At 48.0% G+C, this 22,671-nt stretch overlaps 1 protein-coding gene across 1 annotated transcript in view; it reads left to right on the forward strand.

Annotated features, from left to right (window-relative positions):
* The first annotated feature begins 100 nt into the window (after positions 1-100).
* Positions 101-22,671, forward strand: part of EARS2 (glutamyl-tRNA synthetase 2, mitochondrial) — a 32,775-nt gene continuing 10,204 nt past the window's right edge. The window contains exons 1-4 of the mRNA XM_025371182.1: positions 101-264; positions 4,033-4,188; positions 12,729-12,918; positions 21,487-21,959. Coding sequence (XP_025226967.1) covers positions 126-264; positions 4,033-4,188; positions 12,729-12,918; positions 21,487-21,959 — 958 coding nt within the window. The 5' untranslated portion in view covers positions 101-125. The remainder of the gene's footprint in view (positions 265-4,032; positions 4,189-12,728; positions 12,919-21,486; positions 21,960-22,671) is intronic.

Genomic DNA, 22,671 nt, shown 5'->3' on the forward strand with positions numbered 1-22,671 from the left:
CATTCGCGCTAGGAGGCCTGTGACTTTAAGGGGCAGGGCTGCGCTTGCTGTGGCGGAGGCCGATTGGCTGGAAGCAGTCACCGGATGTGACGCAGGAGAAGCCCACGTGTGCGATTCCATCGCACATGGCGGCGCTCCTGAGGAGATTGCTGCAGAGCGGGAGGCCCTCAGCGGCCTCTGGCCGCCCCGTAGGACGGCGCGAGGCCAGCCTGGGCACTGGTCCCGGGGTTGCGGTGCGAGTGCGGTTCGCTCCCAGCCCCACAGGTAACCTTGGCGGACGTGACACTACAGGCCGAGGCGCCCCCTGTCTCGTCTCCGCCCCCCGAATGTTCCCGAATGAATCCTTTCCGGTGGTGTCAAGTGGGCGGGCGGAGGAGGGTTAAGGCAGCGCTAGCCCATTCTACAGAGGCGGAAACTGAGGTGCAGGAACAGAAATATTTCAAATTGCCAGGAATTTCTTTGTGTTTTTTGTGCCGTCCCATCTCTTTCGATCTTTCATGCATTCCGTACATGTGTATTGATGACAAACTGTGTGCCAGGTGTTGTAGACACTGGGTTACAGTGATCATTGAGAAAGGTAGGGGCCCTGCTCTCTAGAAGTCTGCACTCCAGTGGCTGCCGCAGACACCTATAAAAATAAATGTAATTTTAGAGTCACATGTGCCATGCGGGAGGTGAAACAGGACAGGAGACTGGGAGTTGAAAGAAGGGCGCTCCAGAAGGCTTTACTGAGCGGGTAACATTTGAGCTGAGATCCAAATGACAAGAAAGAGCACGCTACGTGAAGCCTATAGAAGGAACCTTCTGGAGGCCGGGTGGGGTGGCTCAAACCTGTAATCCCAGCACTTTGGGAGGCCGAGGCGGGTGGGTCACTTGAGACCAGTCTGACCAACATGGTGAAACCCCATCTCTACTGAAAGTACAAAACTATCCGGGCATGGTGACACAAGCCTGTAATCCCAGCTACTTGGGAGGCTGAGGCAGGAGAATCACTTGAACCCGGGAGGTGGAGGTTGCAGTGAGCCAAGATCTCGCCATGCACTCCAGCCTGGGCAACAAGAGAGAAACTCCGTCTCAGAAACAAAAAAGGAGGAATCTTCTGGGTAGAGGAAATCGCAGGTACCAAGGCACTGTGCTAGTGTTGTTGGGATCTTAGCAAGCTAGAGGGTGACAGAGGCCCGTTTTATAGCCTGTTGGAGATCTTGTCAGGGCCTTCTGGTTCCCGCCAGTAAGGCTACCTTCTACCTTCTCTGCACTGAGTATGCCTCTCATCCGAAATGCCGGGATGAACATGCAAAGATCTTTGTGGCAAAATCCCAGCTGTACATAATAGGATCTTTCTGGTGGTCAGTATAGCGTAGAGCAGTGCCTTTCAAACCATCTGTGGTAGAAGTGCTGGTTTTAAATTTCCAATCAATTGTGTCAATATTTCCACAAAATTAGTATAAATTAATGACCAGAAAAATAAAATTTTGAAAACATCCAAAATACAAACCCATCTCTTTTTATTTGGGTTAGCAGAGGTAAAATCGTGCTGTCAGGTTGCTATGTAAGTTTCTGCAGCCTGGCCAACATGACAAAACCTTGTCTCTACTAAAATATAAGAATTAGCCGAGAATGTGGCCCAGGCCTGTAATCCCAGCTACTCAGGAGGCTGACGCACGAGAATCGTTTGAACCCAGGAGGCAGAGGTTGCAGTGAGCTGAGATTGTGCCACTACACTCCAGCCCAGGTGACAGAGTGAGACTCCATCTCAAAACAACAACAACAAAAGTTTCTAAACCTTTACTCTCAGTTTCTGTACATGATTGTGAACTGACGACCGGTTTCAGACCAGCACTGGATCTCACACTTTGCTTTGAGCACTATGTAGAATGCCAAAGCCTGGGATTGCCTGGATACAAATTTCCGTCTTTGCCATTTGTTAGATGTGTAACTTACTAGATGTGCAAATTATTATTATTATTTGGAGACAGGGTCTGGCTCTGTCGCCCAGGCTGGAGTGCAATGGCGCAATCTTGGCTCACTGCAACCTCAGCCTCCAGGGCTCAAGTGATCCTCCCACCTCAGCCTCCCGAGTAGCTGGGACTACAAGTGTGTGACCACTATGCCCAGCTAATTTTTGTATTTTCTTGTAGAGATGGGGTTTTCCCATGTTGTCCAGGCTGGTCTCGAACTCCTGAGCTCAAGTGATCTACCTGCCTCAGCCTCTGAAAGTGCTGGGATTACAGGTGTGAGCCACCGCACCTGGCCTAGATGTGCAAATTATTTAATGAATCTGAGCCTCAGTTTTACTATTTGTGAAAACAGGGCTAATAGTGTCTGTCTTATGGGGTTAAGCTCATGCAGCTGAACCAATTAGCAAGGTCTAGTGCACCCAGAAAGCACTTAATAAATGTCCTCTATTATGATGATTATAATTTTTATTTTCTTGCTCATTTGCGGGAAAAGCCCATGTGGGAAAGGCTTTTGACTATAAACAGATAAAAGAATTACCAGGCACAGATCATTACAGTAGCTGAAATTATTTGACGGTTTACTTTGGTCAGCATTTAGACCTGAGAGCAACCCTATAATGAGGAAAATTCTTATTTTTTTGCTCTTAATCCCTCTGACAGTTGAGGAAATAGAAGCTCATAAAAGCTGAGTTCCTTCCAAAGGGGTAGCAACTAATAAATGGTGGATGCAGAATTTGACTCCAGGTGTGCTTAATGTAAGAGGCTTTGTTTTTAGCAGCTGGGTCCCTCTTTTGTCCTGGGGACTCTTGGGACCCAGTGCCACTGAATACCACTGGTTTTCTGGTGTCCTTGCAGTAACTATCCAAAGGTTACACACATCAGTGTTGAAGCAGGGTCGGCCTGGTCCCAGAAGAGCTTTTCCTCTCCTCTGCTGCCTCTTTTACCTGTAAATGTAGATGAGCTCGTTGTGCAGACTTAGGGCTGTGGGCTGGACCAAAGAAAGTAGGGTAAGAGGTAATGACAACCCTGGAAAAACTGTTAACTTTCAGTTTTCAGACAGGAATGATAAAAAAGGAAAATCTTATGAGTTTAAAGTGATGAAGAGAAATATAGTGGAATCAAACACTACTGTTGGTTAGTGTGTAAAGCCAGCAATTAGGGTGAAAATCTTGGCAAGGTGTGGTGGCTCATGCCGGTAATCCCAGCACTTTGGCAGGTTGAGGTGGAAGGATTGCTTGAGCCCAGGAGTTCGAGACCAGCCTGGGCAACATAGTGAAACCTTGCCTCTAGAAAAAAAAAGTACAAATATTAGCCACGCGTGGTGGTGTACACTTGTAGTTCCAGCTACTCAGGAGGCTGACGTGGGAGGATTGATTGAGCCTGAGAGGTTGAGGCTGCAGTGAGCCATGACTGTACCACTGCACCTGGCCCACAGTGTGATTGTACAGTATTTTAAATTTCTAGTTCGTTTGTAATTAATTTTTTTCCCAGCACACATCACTGAATTTCTGTAAGTTAAATGTACGTGATACGGCCTCAATGAATAACCCCGCTTCTCTTTCAGGCAAAACTTGGCCTTGAGACAAATATCAAAATAGAGTGGTGGATGCGGTTGGTGGATCCCAGCACTTGGGAGGCCAAGACTGGGGGATCACTTGAGGTCAGGAGTTCAAGACCAGCCTGGCCAACATGGTGAACGCCTGTCTCTACCAAAAATACAAACATTAGCTGGGTGTGGTGGCACGCACCTGTAGTCCCAGCTACTTGGGAGACTGGGCATGAGAATTGCCTAAACCCAAGAGGCAGAGGTTGCAGTGAGCCAAGATTGTGCCACTGCACTCCAGCCTGGGTGATAGAGCGAGACTCTGTCTTAAAAAACCTACAAAAACCTCTGGGCTCAAGTGATCCCCCTGGCTTTGGCCTCCCAAAGTGATAGGATTACAGGCGTGAGCCAATGTGTCCTGCTGGTCTTTGAAATTTATTGCAACATTCTGTCACAGTAGTGCTTACTTGCCCCTTGCTGAGGCCTATTAGCTCATCTTCCCTGTCTTATCTGAGCTGTTCTCTTCTCCAGGCTTCTTGCACCTGGGTGGCCTCCGCACTGCCCTGTACAACTACATCTTTGCTAAGAAGTACCAGGGGAGCTTCATCCTGAGGCTGGAGGACACAGATCAGACTCGCTTTGTGCCTGGGGCAGCGGAGAATATTGAGGACATGCTGGAGTGGGCAGGTGAGCCTGGCAGAGAAAGGATCTTTCTGCAGGGGAGGAACAGGAAGCAGGAAAAGGAGCCTGTGGGTCTTCTCATGGAGCTCAGGGTGGAAAATGAGGAGTTTCTGGAGAAAAAACTGTGTTTGTACTGCCCGGGGTGGCAGATGCCACCTGAAAAAAATGCTGCAGCTCTCTGAAACACAGCTCCAAGACTGGTTTCTTTATTTTTTAATTTTTTAGAGTCAGGGTCTCATTCTGTTGGCTAGAGTTCCATGGCACAATCATAGCTTATTGTAGACTTGACCTGGGCTCAAGTGATCCTCCCACCTTAGCCTCCCAAGTAGATGGGACTACAGGCACGCACCACCACCCCTGGCTAATTTTTAGTTTTTTATTTTTTTGTAAAGATGAGATCTCGCTGTGTTGCCCAAGCTATTCTCAGACTCCTGGGCTCAAGCAATCCTCTTGCTACAGCCTCCCAAAGAGCTGGGATAACAGGTGTGAGCCACTGACAAGGCTGTTTTGAGATTCCTATTTTCACCTCAGAATCTCAAGTCCATTCCCTACAGGGGCCAGGCAGGAAACACAGACCAAGTGGGAATTGGAGGAGCTGGGCCGGTGCTGAGCTGTGGAAACCACATCTCATCCAGAGGAGGGAGTGCCTCTGAGCTCCAGCTCCTTGTACCTGTGCGGGAATGCTGGCCCAGCTTGTCCAGTCTTCTGAGTTCCAACAAGAGCCAGAAATAGTTTTTCTGGATGAATACTTACCGTTATTAAATCTGGGCTCAGATTTTTTTTTAACCACATTGTATAAGCCACACAAAACACGTACAGCTTCTGAAGTTGATCTTGTGGGAAGTTTAATCCTGGGGACAGCTAAGGTTAGGGAGAACAAAGAGGAGTGTGTTTCCTTTTCCTGGGTTGACAGTTGTCTACCTATATGGACAGGTGTGACTAGGAAAGGGGAGATTCCCAAGGAAAAATACCAAGACTTTGCTAGTCTAGAGATCGAAAAAGAAAAAAGAAAAATCCCAAGACTGTTTTGAGATGTGTGTTCCAATCTCAGATAAATTACTCACTAGACTCTGGATTCCTAAAGAGTACGAAATGATTTTATATCTTTTATTGTAAAAGGCTTTAGCAGGTGTTCAGTCAAGGTCCGTTGAATGAAGAATTCTATACAAGATCAGATACTGTGATCAAGGGACCATTCTAGGTGCTAGAGACATTTAACAAAGACCCTGCACATGGCCAGGTACGGTGGCTCGTACCTGTAATCCCAGCACTTTGGGAAGCCAAGACGTGTTAATCACTTGAGGTCAGGAGTTCGAGGCCAGCCTGGCCAATATGGCAAAAACCCCATCTTTACTAAAAATACAAAAATTAGCTGGTATGGTATGGTGTGCCTGTATTTCCAGCTACTTGGGAGGCTGAGGCACAAGAATTGCTTGAACCCAGGAGGCAGAGGTTGCAGTGAACTGAGATCGCGCCACTGTACTCCAGCCTGGGCGACAGAGTGAGACTGTCTTAAAAAAATAAAAATAAAAAAAAAGTCCGTATGCGGTGGCTTACACCTGTAATCCTGTAATCTCAGCACTTTGGGAGGCCAAAGCAGGCGGATCACAAGGTCAGGAGATTGAGACCATCCTGGCTAACATGCTGAAACGCCATCTCTACTAAAAATACAAAAAACTAGCCAGGCGTGGTGGCAGGCACCTGTAGTCCCAGCTACTCGGGAGGCTGAAGCAGGAGAATGGCATAAACCTGGGAGGCAGAGCTTGCAGTGAGCCTAGATCACGTCATTGCACTCCAGCCTAGGCAACAGAGCGAGACTCCGTAAAAAAAAAACCCTGTGCTCAGTGACAAGGGGAAAGACAGATAAGTGGATTAGTTATTTCTCTTTTTTAAAATTTTTTAAACAAACAAAGTCTTACTCTGTTGCCCAGGCTAGAGTGTGGTGGTTCAAACACAGCTCACTGTAATCTCAAATTCCTGAGCTCAAGGGATCCTCTCACCTTAGCCTCCTGGGTAGCTGGAACTATAGCTGTGTGCCACCACGCCCGGCTAATTTTATTAATTTATGTTTTTGTAGAGATCGGGTCTCGCTATGTTACCCAGGCTGCTGTTGAACCCCTGACCTCAAGTAATTCTGCCTCGGCCTCCCAAAGTGCTGGGATCACGGTCATGAACCATCACTCCTGGCTCCTAATTCATTCTTCATAGGATATTAAATGATAATAACCAGTATGGAGAAAAGAGTAACAGGCTTAGAAACTGGGGCGAGGGATGCCCTTGTAGATAGGGTGGTCTCCTCTTAGGAGGTGACGCTGGAGCAGAGACCTGCATGAAGTGAGGAGCCAGCCCCGTGGTGACCTGGGGGAAGATGTTCAAAGCAAAAAGAATAGCCAATGCAGAGGCCCCATGGAAAGAAAGTTCTGGATGTATTTGAGGAGCATCAAAAAGACCAGTTTGGTCTAACCATAGTGAGCAGAATGACCAGGGATGTGAGGATAGAAGGCTTGCCAGGCCAGGCACAGGGGTTCCTGCCTGGAATCCCAGCACTTTGGGAGGCCAAGGAGAGAGGATCACTTGGACTCAGGAGTCCAAGACCAACCTGGGCCACGTAGTGAGACCTAGTCTCTATAAAAAATTATCCGGAGGTAGTGGTGTACTCCTATAGTCCCAGCTACTTGGGAGGCTGAGGTGGGAGCATCACCTGAGCCTGGGGAAGTTGAGGTTGTAAGCTGTGATCATGTTACAGGATTCCTTCAGTGCCACTTTGCCAGCCAGAAATCTCTGCAGCTGCCGTCACCTCTGTCGGGCCTCGCTTGGGCCTTCTGGGCCCACTTGGCCCAGCAGGCCGCACTTGGCTCATGCCCGCTTGGATCCCACACCTGCTGTGGCCCCACACTCGGCCCATGGCTGGACTAGATGTGCCACTGGGTGGCTTCTTTGTTGGGTGCCGGCATCTAGATGAGGGGAACATGGTGGCACCCAAAAACTTGGGAGATGCCAGCAGTTGTGGAGCTCCAAGAGGTGTTACGGCTCTTGTTTGGGGAATCCTGAGGTCCGAGCCCCCAGGTCCGAGCCCCCAGCACTGTCTCAGCTCTTCACTCCTTTAGCTTGGTGAGCAGGAGCATGTTACAGCTCTCTTTCTCCCATAGTCCGGTGAGCTGGAGCATGTTACAGCTCTCTTTCTCCCTAGTCCAGTGAGTGGAAGTGTGTTACAGCTCTTTTATTCCCATCACCCGCAGCTTGGCGAGTTTTGGGTTCTTGTCCTGCAACCAAGAGGAAGAGGTGTGTAGGTACTGTAGAGTGAGTACGGCAGAGAAGAATTTTACTGAGTGACAGAAGGGAAACTCTCCGCTGCGAGAGTGGGCCCTGAAAGTGGTAGCCATCTGTGAGGCTGAGTCTGGTGTTTTTATGGGCTTAGAGTGGGGGAGTGCCTGCCGATTGGTCCATGAGTGGTCTTGGAAAAAGGACCATTCAGTTGGTTAAGACATATCATCCAGAAGGAACGAATCAAGAGAGAGTGGGTGAGACAGAGAAAGAAGTTCTCACCCCAGTCATGGACTCTATCCTGAACTGACAGTTTGGTTTTCAGGCTTTGGGCTGTCTTTGGCTTAGAGGTCAGATTTCACCAGGGATTGTCCGTGACTGCATAGGAATTCGTCTGTCTCCTGTCAGTCATGCCATTACACTCCAGCCTGAAGTGACAGAGTGAGATGCTGTCTCAAAAAAAAAAAAAAAAAGAAGGCTTTCCAGGAGCCAAATTACCTGGTGCTTCACAGACCGAGATGAAGGCTTCACTTTCACGGAGGATCTGCTACTTATCAGGTACCATGCCAGGCATGAGGGATGCAGTGATGAACAGCGCTGATGGTGCCGGGCCCCACCCTCCTGGAACTCCTGTGGCAGCATCATTGTGAGAATGAGGCTTGCAACCCAGACCTTGTCCCCCACCCTGGTATTTTGTCGAGGCAGAGGACAGGTATTCAGGCACCCTGTGGTGGCTGACTTCTAGAGCACCTTGCTTTGGGAGTAATTCTTTCTTTTCTTATGTTTTTCATTTTATTGATTGATTGATTGAGATGGAGTTGCTCTGTCGCCCCGGCTGGAGTGCAGTGGCGCCATCTCGGCTCATTGCAAGCTCCACCTCCCGGGTTCACGCCATTCTCCTGCCTCAGCCTCCTGAGTAGCTGGGACTACAGGCGCCCACCACCACACCCGGCTAATTTTGTTGTTGTATTTTTCGTAGAGACGGGGTTTCACCATGTTGGTCCGGACGGTCTCAATCTCCTGACCTCACAATCCGCCTGCCTCAGCCTCCCAAAGTGCTGGGATTACAGGTGTGAGCCACCACACCCGGCTATTATTATTATTTTTTTAGAGGCGGTGTTTCACCGTCTAGATGATGGTTTCGAACTCCTGGGTTCAAATGAGCCACCTACCTCGGCCTCCCAAAGTCCTGGGATTACAGGTATGACCCAGCATGCCCGGCCTTTTTAAAAAATTGACATACCAAGCCTGTAATCTCAGCACTTTAGGAGGCTGAGATGCGCGGATCATGAGGTCAGGAGATCGAGACCATCCTGGCGAACACGGTGAAACCCCGTCTCTACTAAAGTACAAAAAACTAGCTGGGCGAGGTGGCAGGTACCTGTAGTCCCAGCTACTCGGGAGGCTGAGGCAGGAGAATGGCATAAACCCAGGAGGCGGAGCTTGCAGTGAGCTGAGATCTGGCCACTGCTCTCCAGCCTGGGCGACAGAGCGAGACTCTGTCTCAAAAAAGAAAGAAAAAAATTGACATATAAGCCAGGCACAGTGGCTCTCGCCTGGCTCTCACCTGGGGTGGCTCTCTCAGCACTTTGGGAGGCCAGAGCAGGTGGATCACAAGGTCAGGAGTTCGAGACCAGCCTGGCCAACATGGTGAAACCCGTCTCTAGTAAAAATACAAAAACTAGTTGGGCGTGGTTGGTGGCGCATGCTTGTAATCCCAGCTACTCGGGAGGCTGAGGCGGGAGAATTGCTTGAACCGGGTGTTGGAGGTTGCAGTGAGCCGAGATTGTGCCACTGCACTCCAGCCTGGGTGACAGAGCTAGACACTGTTGTGGGGGAAGAAAAAAAAATGACATATAATTCCCATAATATGAAATTTATCATATCAAAGTGTACAGTTCAGTGGTTTTCAATGTATTCACTGTGTTGTGCGACCATCACCACTAATTCCAGAACGTTTCCATCACCCCTAAAAGAAACTCTTCCTTATTAGCAGTCGCTCTCCATTCTACCGTCTCCTACCGCCTGGCAACTATCAATCTCTTTATGCCTTCCAACTACCAATCTTTTCTGCCTTCATGGATTTGCCTCTTCTGGACGTTTCATATGAATGAGATCATACAACATTTGTCCTTCTGTGACTGGCTTCCTTCACTTACCATAAGCTCATCTGTGGTCTGTCAGTGCTTCGTTTCTTTTTATAGCCAAATAATATTCATTGTATGGATATACTACGTTTTGTTTATTCATCACTAGTGGATGAACATTTTGGTTACCTCTGGTTTTTGGCTGTCGAATAAAACTCTATGAACATTTACTTGCCAGTTTTTAAATTAACAGGTTTTCCATTCTCCTAGGGGAGTCCCTCTTAAACCCTGGGGCATTCCAAGATACCACATTAAAGAGACTTGTTTAGCATTAGATCAAGAAGGGACCCCCCCCCCAAATTTACCCGATTCAGCCCTCCTTTCTGACAAATGAAGAAATGGAGGTCCTGTGAGGGGGAGCCAAGTAACATGATAATCACTGCTGGCTGGGTGCCGTGGCTTATGCCTGTAATTCCAGCACTGGGACGCTGAGGCAGGAGGATCACTTGAGCCCAGGAGTTTGAGACCAGCCTGGACAACATAGGCAGACCTTGTCTCTGTAGAAAACTTAAAAAAAGTTAGCCAGGCCTGGTGGCATGTACCTGTAGTCTCAGCTACTTGGGAGGCTGAGGTGGGAGGATTGCGTGAGCCTGAAAGGTTGAGGCTTCAGTGAGCTGAGATCACGCCACTGCACTCCAGCCTGGGCAACAGAGTGAGACCCTGTCTCAAATAAATAAATAAATACCAAAGCATAGAGAGCACTGAGCACAGGCCACATGATGAGTACTTTACTTACATCGTCGTATTCTAGTCTCATGATGATCCTCATGAGGAAGTTACTACTTATTTCCTTCTTTGACAAATGAGTACCCAGAGCCCAGAAAGATGACTTTCCCAAGGTGTCTGAGCTGTCTGGTACATTTGAACCCAGGCACACTCAGCTCAGTTTGTGTTAGCATTGAGGGTAGCAGGGTGAACAATGTCCTTATTTTCCCAATTCATTTGAAAGCTCTTTGAGGGCAGAAACACCATCTTCCAGTTCTCGTGTCCCTGTGCCCTCTCCTGAAAGCATTCATAATGAAATTTATCCTACGTAACCAGAGGGAATTGGACTTTGGATTGGGAGTTTGGCTTACAGTAGATCATATTTAGTCTATAGCATATATTGAAACTGTCCTAAATATACACCACTGGGCTAAGCACTTGTAAGCTCTGACACATTTATTCTCACAGTTCCCTCTGCACAGGAGGCTGCTAGCTCCACTTTTCAAAACAGGAAACTGAGGCTTAGAAAGACTAAGTCTAGCTGGGCATGGTGGCATATGCCTATAATCCCAGCTACTTGAGAGGCTGAGGTAGAAGGATCACTCGAGCCTAGAAATTGGATACTGTAGTGAGCTATGATTGCACTACTGCACCCTAGCCTGAGTGACACAGCAAGACTCGCTTTCTACTAAAAAATTAGCCAGATGTGGTAATGTGCACCCGTAGTCCTAGCTACTCGGGAGGCTGAGGCGGTGGGGTGGCTTGAGCCTGGAAGTTCAAGTCTGCAGTGTGCTATGATCACAGCACTGCACTTCAGCTGTGTGATAGAGTGCGACCCCGTCTCTTAGAAAAAGAAAGGCTAAGTACCACAAACAGCAGTGTGATGAGTGGTTGAGTGTTGGCTCCGGTGCCCATTAGTCTGGGTTTGAAGCTGATCGTGCCCCTTCTACTCGGCCAGGTGACAAAGCACCTCTGTGCCTCAGTGTCCTCCTTACAGAATGGGGAAATAACTGCACCTACCTGCTAGGGTGGGTTTGAGGCTTCAGGGAAAAGTGTCTTTTTTTTTTTTTTTTTTTTTTCTGAGACAGAGTCTTGCTCTGTCGCCCAGGCTGGAGTGCAGTGGCGCGATCTCGGCTCACTGCAAGCTCCGCCTCCCGGCTTCACGCCATTCTCCTGCCTCAGCCTCCCAAGTAGCTGGGACTACAGATGCGCACCACCACGCCTGGCTAATTTTTTGTATTTTTAGTAGAGACGGGGTTTCACCGTGTTAGGCAGGATGGTCTCGATCTCCTGACCTCGTGATCCGCCTGCCTCGGCCCCCCCGAAGTGATGGGATTACAGGCGTGAACCACCGCGCCCAGCCAAAAGTGTCTTTTATGGCACTCAGCACCCTGGTACTCACACATTGGTAGCACCTTGGGATCCCTTGTCACAACTACTAAGTGGCAGAACCAGGAGTCCAACCAGGGCCTGATGGGCTGTTCTCTGAACCACAATTTTTTTCTCCTAAGTCAGCTGTTCCCAGGCCTGGGCTTGTTTCTCCCTCTCCAGGGAAGCAATGAATTGAGAGGACATACAATTGGGGGTGTGGACTTCGGAGCCCTACACCTCTGTTTGCTCCTTAGTCCACGAGCCCATGCAACTTTCAGTGCTTTACCTCTGTGTTTTAACTTTTCATCTCCAAAAGGGACATTGGGCCGGGTGCAGTGGCTCACACCTATAATCTAAGCACTTTGAGAGGCTGAGGTGGGTGGATCACCTGAGGTCGGGAGTTCAAGACCAGCCTGGCCAATGTGGTGAAACCCTGTCTCTGCTAAAAATACAAAAATTAGCTGGGTGAGGTGGCACATGCTTGTAATCCCAGCTATTCTGGTGGCTAAGGCAGGAGATTTGCTTGAACTTGGGAGGTGGAGGTTCATGTGAGCCAAGATTGCACCACTGCACTCCAGTCTGGGCAACAGAGCGAGACTCTGCCTCTGGGTCGGCGGGGGGGTAGGACTGGGAGCGGTGGCTCACCTGTAATCCCAGCACTTTGGGAGGCCGAGGTGGGCGGATCACCTGAGGTCGGGAGTTCAAGACCAGCCTGACCAACATGGAGAAACTCCATCTCTATTAAAAATACAAAAATTAGCCAGGCATGGTGGCACATGCCTGTAATCCCAGCTACTCAGGAGGCTGAGGTAGGAGAATTGCTTGAACCCAGGAGGCAGAGGTTGCCGTGAGCTGAGATCACGCCACTGCACTCTAGCCTGAGCAACAAGAGTGAAACTCTGCCTCAAATAGAAAAGTCGGGGAGGGGACATTGTACTCATGCCAACCTTATGGATTGTTATAAGGATTAAAGCTTTAATATATGCATAAAGCACTTAGAGCAATGCCTGGGAACAAGTGCTGTGTGCACCTTAGCTGTCATTATGGCCTGTGTTCCAGGCATCCCCCCTGATGAGAGCCCCCGCCGGGGTGGTCCTGCTGGGCCCTATCAGCAATCTCAGCGATTGGAACTGTACGCCCAGGCCACAGAGGCACTGCTGAAGACCGGAGCTGCTTATCCCTGTTTCTGCTCACCCCAGCGACTGGAGCTCCTGAAGAAGGAGGCCTTGCGGAACCACCAGATGCCCCGGTAAGAACCCCAACTTGTTGCATATGCCTCACCGACATTGGGTGTGTTTGTTACCTGGTGCTGCATAAGAAATTTCCTTAAATGTGTATTATCTCTCAGTTTCTTTGGGTCAGGCATCTGAGTGTGGCCTCACCAGTTCCTTTGGCTCAGGGATTCTCAAAGCCACAGGCAACTATAGGTCCTAGCCAGTCCTGGGGTTCTCTTAAGGCTTAGCTTGGGGAGGATCTACTTCCGTCTCCTCTCACAAGGCTATTGGCCAGCCTCAGGTCCTCGCTAGCTGTTGCCTGGAGACATCAGTTCTTTGCCATGTGGGCCTCTCCATAGGGCAGCTCACAGCATGGCAGCCAGCATTCCTCAAAGCCAGCCAAGGAGAGAGTGAGCAGGTACAAGCTGGAGTCCACCTAGTTGTAGTAAAAGCTCACCACTTTTAGAGGCTGTGTATTCCTTATCTGGAATGCCTGGGACCAGAAGTGTTTTGGATTTTGGATTTTTTGCATATTGAGATATCTGCATAGATATGAGATACCTTGGGGATGGGACCCAAGTCTAAACATGAGATTCTTTTATGTTGCATGTATGCCTTATACACAGGCTGAAGGTGATTTTGGGCAATATTTTAAATAATTTTGTGCATGAAACAAAGTTTTGACTATTTTGAGTGTAGCCTGTCACATGTGTTTGGGTGGTCAATTTTCTACTTATGGCATCATGTCAGCACTCAAAAGGTTTCAGATATCGGATCAGTTGTGGCCTTTTTTTTTTTTTTTTTTTTTGAGACAGAGTCTCACTCTGTTGCCCAGGCTGGAGTGCAGTGGTGCCATCTTGGCTTACTGCAACCTCTGCCTCCCAGCTTCAAGCAATTCTGCCTCAGCCTCCTGTGTAGCTGGGACTACAGTCGCATGCCACCACAACTGGCTCATTTTTGTGTTTTTAATAGAGATGGGATGTTGTCATGTTGCCCAGGCTGTTCTCAAACTCCTGAACTCAAGCAGTCTTCCCACCTCAGCCTCCCAAAGTGCTGGGATTGCAGGCATGAACCACTGCACCTGGACCATTGTAGCATTTCAGATTAGACATACTTGGCATTATTTTTGTTCATTAGACAGAAGTCACTAGGCCCAGCCCACACACAAGGGGAGGGGACTACACAAGGACAGAAACACCAGAAGGCGAGAATGACTGGGGGCCATGTTAGAAGCTGCCTGACACATTGGGTCTCAGAAAGTAATGTGTAAAGTAATTTTAATTACTTGTTATTTTGAATGGGCAAAATGTTCTATATTTAAAAGGTCCACAGGGCGGACATGGTGGCTCACGCCTGTAATCCCAGCACTTTGGGAGGCTGAGGTGGGTGGATCATGAGGTCAGGAGTTCAGGATCAGCCTGGCCAATGTAATGAAACCCCGTCTCTACTAAAAATGCAAAAATTAGCTGGGCATGGTGGTATGCCTGTAGTCCCAGCTGCTCAAGAGGCTGAGGCAGGAGAATCATTTGAACCCAGGTGGAGGTTGCAGTGAGCTGAGATTGCACCACTGCACTCCAGCCTGGGCGACAGAGCAAGACTCTGTCCCCGCAAAAAAAATAAAAGAAAAACAAAAGGTCCACAAAGGGCCGGGTGTGGTGGCTCACGCCTGTAATCCCAGCACTTTGGGAGGCGGAGGCAGGCAGATCATTTGAGGTCAGGAGTTCGAGACCAGCCTGGCCAACGTGGTGAAACCCCATCTCTACTAAAAATACAAAAATTAGGCCTGGAGTGATAGCTCACGCCTGTAATCCCAGTACATTGGGAGGCTGAGGTGGGCAGATCACCTGAGGTCAGGAGTTCAAGACCAGCCTGGCCAATATGGTGAAACCCCATCTCTACAAAAATACAAAAATTAGCTGGGCATGATGGCGGGTGCCTGTAATCCCAGCTACTTGGGAGGCTGAGGCAGGAGAATAGCTTGAACCTGGAGAGTGAAGGTTGCAGTGAGCCGAGATCGTGCCATTGCACTCCAGCCTAGGTGACAGAGCGAGACTCCATCTCAGAAAAAAATTAGCTGAGCTTCATGGTGCATGCCTGTAATCCTAGCTACCTTGGAGGTTGAGGTACTAGAATCACATGAACCCAGAAGGTGGAGGTTGCAGTGAGCTGAGATTGTGCCATTGTACTGCAGCCTGGGTGACAGAGGGAAGCTATCTCAAAAAAAAAAAAGGTCCATAAAGACATCTATTGAAAGAACTCTCTTCCAGTCTTGACTGCAGCCACTCAGTTCTGCAGAGACAACCAATGTTAAAGTTTTTTTATGTCTCCTCCAGAGACATTCAGTACATATACCAATAAGGGCGTATATTTTCTCTTTTTCCTTATTCACATGGTAGCACACAATGTACTATGTACATGCTATGTGGGGCAATTTACCATGTCCACTTACTATCTTGAGGATCAGATATCAGTCCATAATAATGCATAATATTCCATTTATGGATATAACTTCATTTACTTAATCAGTTTCATCTTAACCTTTATTTTTAATTTATTTCATTTCATTCCTTTCCCCTCCCCCTTCCCCTCCCCCCCTCCCTCCCCCTCTTCCTTTCCCTTTCCCTTGCTCTATTCCCCAGGCTGGAGTGCAATGGCGCAATCTTGGCTCACTGCAATCTCCGTCTCCCGGGTTCAAGTGATTCTCTGGCCTCAGCTTCCCGAGTAGCTGGGATTACAGGCGCCCGCCACTACACCCAGCTAATGTTTGTATTTTTTTAGTAGAGACGAGGTTTTACCATGTTGGTCAGGCTGGTCTCAAACTCCTGACCTCTGGTGATCTGCCCAAGTGATCTTCAAGTGGCCTCCCAAAGTGCTGGGATTACAGGCATGAGCTACTACGCCTGGCCTTAACAAATCTTTATGTTATTATTTTTTTTTTTTTTGGAGAAGGATTCTTGCTCTGTTGCCCAGGCTGGAGTGCAGTGGTGTGATCTTGGCTCACTGCAACCTCCACCTCCTGGATTTAAGCAATTCTCCTGTCTCAGCCTCCCGAGGAGCTGGGACTAGAGGTGCACACTGCCACACTTGGCTAATTTAATTTTCTTTTGTATTTAGTAGAGACAGGGTTTCACCGTGTTGCCCAGGCTGGTCTCTAACTCTTGAGCTCAGGCAATCTACCTGCCTCAGCCTCCCAGAGTGCTAGGATTACAGGAGTGAGCCACCGCATCCGGCCCAAACCTTTATGTTATTTCTAATATTTGGTTATAAAAGAAGAGAGCTGTGATTACTAATGTTGACATATGTCATTTTGCACTTGTGCAGTGTGTTTGCTGAATACCGTCCTAGAGGTGGAATTCCTGGGTCGAGTTGTAGCTTTGATGGATATCGCCAAGTGGCTGGCCCTTTACTTGTTTATACTCCCATCCACAATAGCATCATCACATTTACATTGCAGTGCCAGTGAACTATTTGGTCAAGGGCTCAGCTATTTGGCCAAGGTCATGACATTTACAGTGACATTGCCTTTTTATTATAAACAATCTTTATTGACAGAAGATTTTTTTTTCCCCATCTCATTCTGTGACCCAGGCTGGAGTACAGCAGCATGATCACAGCTCATTGCAGCCTTGAATCTCCTGGGTTCAAGCAATCCTACAACCTCAGCCTCCCAAGTAGCTGTGACCACAGCCACGTACCACCACTCAGAGCTAGTGTTTTGTTTTTTTTAGTTTTGTTTTGAGATGGGGTCTCACTCTGTCCCTCAGATTGGAGTGCAGCGATGTGATCTCGGCTCAAGGCAACCTCTGCCTCCTGGGCTCAAGCAGTCCTCCCATCTCAGCCTCCCAAACAGCTGGAACCACAGGTGTATGCTGCCATGCCCAGCAATTTTTTTTTTTGTATTTTTGGTAGAGGCAGGGTTTCTCCATGTTGCCTAGGCTGGTCTCAAACTCCTGAGTACAGGAGATCCACCCACCTCAGCCTCCCAAAGTGCTGGGATTATAGGTGTGAGCCATCATGCCTGGCTGGCACACAGCTAGTTTTTAAATTTTTGTAGAGATGGAATTGCCCTATTTTGCCCAGGCTGGTATGAAACTTAAGCGATTTTCCCACCTCAGCTTCCCAAAGTGCTGGGTTTATAGGCATGAGCCACCATGCCTGGCCAACAGAATATTATTTTTTTTTAAGTTACGGTCATGCCCTGTTGTGGAATCCATGCAGCCATATATTTATTTATTTATTTATTTATTTATTTATTTTAAACTTTCAGGATTTGTATTAAATCCTAGTCTCGTTTAATGGTATCTGATGTTATACACATCATCTCATGGTGAACGTGTTTAATAAGTGAAAACAAATCAGACAGCTCATCTAAGTCGTTATTTTTTGCAGACTAAACAGTAAGGTAATAATGATGGACACTTGCTCAGTGTTCATACAAGCTATGTTGGTTATCAAAGTATATCTGCTAATGTTTAATAAAGAGAGTGAAATGTCATTGGGGTGGAAAAGTCAAATAAGCCTAGACATTTGGTTGGAAAAGAACAGATCCAGTATGGATTTCACAAACCAAAAGTTTGTGAAAACTCAGTGCAATACAAATCCTTTTTATCGTAAAAGCTTAGTTGAAACTAAAAGATCTGTAAAAACTATTACTTTGGGCCTTAAACAGTACCAGCTCTTAGGATCAAAAAAAGATCACAACTCCAGCCTGGGCAACATGGTGAAACCCCATCTATATTAAAGTACAAAAATTAGCTAGGTATGGTGATGTGTGCCTGTAATCTCAGCTACTTAGGAGACTGAGGCAGGAGAATCTCCTGAACCAGGGAGTTGGAGGTTGCCATGAGCTGAGATTGTGCCACGGCACTCTAGCCTGGGAGACAGAATGAGACCCTGTCTCAAAAAAAAAAAAAAGGGGCCACAACTGTTGAGATTGTATTACTTGATTTTATTTTACACTAGGTGGTAGGTACAAAGCAATCCTCCTTAATAAAGTTGACAGTTAGCGTCCCTGAAAACTTTTGTTTTCAGACAGGGTCTTGCTCTGTCACCCAGACTGGAGCGATGCAATCATGACTTACCACAGCCTTGACTTCCTGGGCTCAAGCGATCCTCCTGCTTCAGCCTCCCAAGTAGGTGGAACCACACATGTACCCACCATGCCCGGCTAATTCTTTTTTTTTTTTTTTTTTAATTTCTAGTAGAGACAAGGTCTCGTTACCCAGGCTGGTTTTGAACTCCTGGGCTCAAGCAGTTCTCCTGCCCCTTGTCCTCCCAAAATGCTGGGATTACAGGAGTGAGGCACTGCACTTGGACAGAACATATTTAATAATGCACATTTAAAACAAGTATTCATCTTACAAGTTGTTCTGTAATCCAAACACGACAGCTTGGAGAACAGCATTTAGAAAACAAAAGTCAGTGTAAAAAGACAGATTAAAACAACTAGAAGCCAGGCACAGTGGCTCATGCCTGTAATTCCAGCACTTAGCGAGGCTGAGGTAGGCAGATCACCTGAGGTCAGGAGTTCGAGACCAGCCTGGCCAACATGGTGAAACCCCATCTCTACTGAAATTAGCCTGGCATGGTGGGGTGCACCTGTAATCCCAGCTACTTGGGAGCCTGGGAGGCAGAGGCTACAGTGAGCCAAGATCACGCCGCTGCACTCCAGCCTGGGTGACAGAGTAAGACTCCATCTCAAAAACAAACTCAAAAAAACCCAACTAGGACAGTATAGGTTTTATATGGCTCAGACTTTATAGTTTTCTTACTGCATCATCAATGTATCGATGTAGAATATCTGTTCCAGGTAGGCACGGTGGCTCATGCCTGTAATCCCAGCACTTTGGGAGGCCAAAGCGGGTGGCTTGCTTGAGCCCAGGAATTCAAACTCAGCCTTTGCAACATGGTGAGCCCCCATTTCTACTACAAAAAATACAAAAATTAGCCAGGCATGGTGATGCATGCCTGTAGTCCCAGCTACGTGGGAGGCTGAGGTGGGAGAATCACTTTACCCTTGGGAAGGTCTAGGCTGCAGTGAGCTGTGATCACACTACTGTACTCCAGCCTAGGTGACAGAGTGAGACCCTGACTCAAAAAAAAAAGAAAGAAAAAATAAAAGAAAAGAAATAAACCCTGTCTCTATTAAAAATACAAAAAATTAGCTGGGTATAGTCATGCATACCTGTAGTCCCAGCTGCTCAGGAGGCTGAGATGGGAGAATCACCTGAACCCAGGAAGTCAAGACTGCAGTGAGCCATGATTGCACCGCTGCATTCAAGCCTGATCAAAGGGAGTGAAACCTTGTCTGCTGTCTCAATAAATGAATGAATGAATGAATGAATGAGTGAATGAATGTTTCTTCAGCTGGCCCCTTTGCTCTGGATTTAAAGAAATACCTTTTCGGCTGGGTGCGGTGGCTCAAGCCTGTAATCCCAGCACTTTGGGAGGCCGAGACGGGAGGATCATGAGGTCAGGAGATCGAGACCATCCTGGCTAACACGGTGAAACCCCGTCTCTACTAAAAAATACAAAAAACTAGCCGGGCGAAGTGGCGGGCGCCTGCAGTCCCAGCTACTCGGGAGGCTGAGGCAGGAGAATGGCGGGAACCCAGGAGGCGGAGCTTGCAGTGAGCTGAGATCCGGCCACAGCACTCCAGCCTGGGTGACAGAGCGAGACTCCGTCTCAAAAAAAAAAAAAAAAAAGAAATACCTTTTCTTCTTGGTTTTATTTAACCTTTGAGATCCATCCAATAATCTCTAATATCATCAATTAGCACTTCCCCTTTAACATCCCAAACACTAAGGTACTTCATTTTCCCAATCTGAAACATGCCCAGTGGCCTGTAATCTAATCGCAGCACTTTGGGAGACCGAGGAGGGTGGATCACTTGAGACCAGGAGTTCGAGACCAGACTGGGCAACATGGTGAAACGCCATCTCTATATGAAATTTAAAAAAGAAAAGAAACATTATTTCTGCTGCCGCTGCTCTGTTTGGAAGATGACAGAGCTCCCAAAGTTTTGCCAGTCTTTTGTTCCATTACAAGTTTTTCTGAAGCAACTTGCTTTTCCTTCCTTTTTTTTTTTTTTTTTTTTTTTTTGAGACGGAGTCTCGCTCTGTCGCCCGGGCTGGAGTGCAGTGGCCGGATCTCAGCTCACTGCAAGCTCCACCTCCCGGGTTTACGCCATTCTCCTGCCTCAGCCTCCTGAGTAGGTGGGACTATAGGTGCCTGCCACCTCGCCCGGCTAGTTTTTTTGTATTTTTTAGTAGAGACGGGGTTTCATCATGTTAGCCAGGATGGTCTCGATCTCCTGACCTCGTGATCCTCCCGTCTCGGCCTCCCAAAGTGCTGGGATTACAGGCTTGAGCCACCGCGCCCGGCCCCAGTGATTCTTCTACCTTGGTCTCCCACGGATCTTGTACTACAGGAATGCACCACCATGCCTGGCTGATTTTGTTTCATTTTGTTTTGTAGAGACAGAGTCTCACTATGTTGTCCAGGCTGGTATTTTAAATTTTTAAATAAGAGACAGGATTTTGCTATGTTACCCAGGCTGGTCTTAAACTCTAGAGGTCAGGCTGTCCTCGTACCTTGACCTCCCAAAACACTGGGATTACAGACATGAGCAACGGTATCTAGTCCCATGCACCATTTATTGATTGATTGAACACTTAGCTGTGTCAAAGACTAACCTTACAAGCATTCCGTCTGTGTCTCAGAACGCTTTTGGGTAGTTAGCGGAATACCCTGTTAGAAGGGACAAACGATACTTTAACTCACAGATGAATCACCTGGGGACCTAGTTAATGTGCGGATTCTGACTCAGTAGGTCTGGGGTGGAGCCCGAGAGCCTGCATTTCTGACTGACTCCCAGGAGGCTGATGCTAGGGGCCCACAGACCACACTTTGAGTGGCCAGGACATCAATCATAGACGTTTGTCTTTTGATTCGGCACAAGGCTGGAGGTGGGTGGCTCCAGGATGAGACTAGCAGCATAGGGATGCCAGGGCTCTATTTTGGCTTCTCTCTGCCTTCATTGCCTTCCCTCCCGCAATTGCAAGTAGCTGCGGCAGGTCTAAGCATGGTCCCCTCACAGGACAACATCCAAAGAGGACAGAAGTGGGGTAGTGGGAAATTTTAAGAAGGGATTTTCCTCCTGTGGCTGTCTCTCCTTGTCCTTTGGAGAGAAAAACCTTTCCCAGAACCTTAATTCTTCGTTACCCCCAAGGCGTGCTTTTCTTCGCATCCTAGTGACTAGGATGGGGTTATATTCCTGCCTGGACTGGTCACTGGCGTGGGGCAATAGGATCGCAAGATTGGCTATACCAATCAGGATTCAACCCCTCAGACTAAGCATTTTGCTATTTTCTTGTTAGCAAGGAAGAAGCATGGAATGGCTGGTAGATAGACAGACATTCGTGTCTGCTACACCATGTTATCTCAGTTTTCCACGCAACTGTATTATTATCCCCATTCTAGACTGAGGAAGCAGCTTGCAGCAGTAACTGACTTGCTTAAGGTCACACAGCTATGACAAAGGTAGGACTCTTGTCCATCATCCTGTCCATCAGCAGTACTCACGCTGCTCTGCTCCCCATCAGGTATGACAATAGGTGCCGGAACATGAGCCAGGAGCAGGTGGCCCAGAAGCTGGCCAAGGACCCCAAGCCTGCGATCCGCTTCCGCCTGGAGCAGGCAGCGCCGGCCTTCGAGGACCTGGTGTATGGCTGGAATAGGCATGATGTGGCCAGCGTGGAGGGAGACCCAGTCATCATGAAGAGCGACGGCTTCCCCACATACCACCTGGCCTGTGTGGTGGACGACCACCACATGGGCATCAGCCACGTGCTGCGAGGCTCCGAGTGGCTCGTCTCCACTGCCAAGCACCTGCTTCTCTACCAGGCCCTGGGCTGGCACCCACCCCACTTCGCCCACCTGCCCCTGCTCCTCAACAGGGATGGCAGCAAGCTCTCCAAGAGGCAAGGGGACATTTTCCTGGAGCACTTTGCTGCTGAAGGCTTCCTGCCCGATTCCTTGTTGGACATCATCACCAACTGTGGCTCAGGTTTTGCAGGTACCTGTCCACCTGAGCGGTCCCAGCAGCAGAGAGTGCGGCCAGGAGGAGCAGGGCTTTGGCTCAGATAGTCCTGCTCTTTGGTCCCAGCTTTGCCATCTACCAGCCGGGTGACCTTGGACAAGTTTATTCTTTTATTCAACAGATGTTTATTTTGCCAGACACCGCATTAAGTGCTGGGGCTACAATAGTGAGCACGATAGACATGATCCCTGCCCTCAAGGGGCTTACAGTCTCTGAGCCTCAGTTGCATATCTGGAAAATGGGGATAAGTGTCTACTTCATAGGGTTAGGATTCACTGAGCTTAGGAGTGTAAGGTACCGAGCCCAGCACCTGTCACACAATAAGCACAAAAAATGACAGACCCTATGATTATGACAATTATTGCTACTATTACAAGCATGTATGCTAACAGTATGACTAGAACTAATATGGATCTACTTTCTTTTTTTCCTTCTTCATTTTACTGCCAGATGAATCTAGTTTATTTCAAGCTGAGCACTTATCCATGGTCCAAGACTTAGACCTAAACCTTGAAGAAGCAAGCATCAGATAGGATGACCTGAAGGATTTCTGAAAATGTGTCCAGAATAGTCTGCCTGCTGGTCTCACTTCATTTAATACAACATACTGTTAAGGGGTAGATACATGTCTCCACTGTTCATAAGAGGATTGTGAAGCTCAGAGAAGCTGAGTAACTTGCCAAAGTCA

The sequence above is a fragment of the Theropithecus gelada genome, chromosome 20 (genome assembly GCF_003255815.1).
Source record: "Theropithecus gelada isolate Dixy chromosome 20, Tgel_1.0, whole genome shotgun sequence".
Lineage (NCBI taxonomy): Eukaryota > Metazoa > Chordata > Mammalia > Primates > Cercopithecidae > Theropithecus > Theropithecus gelada.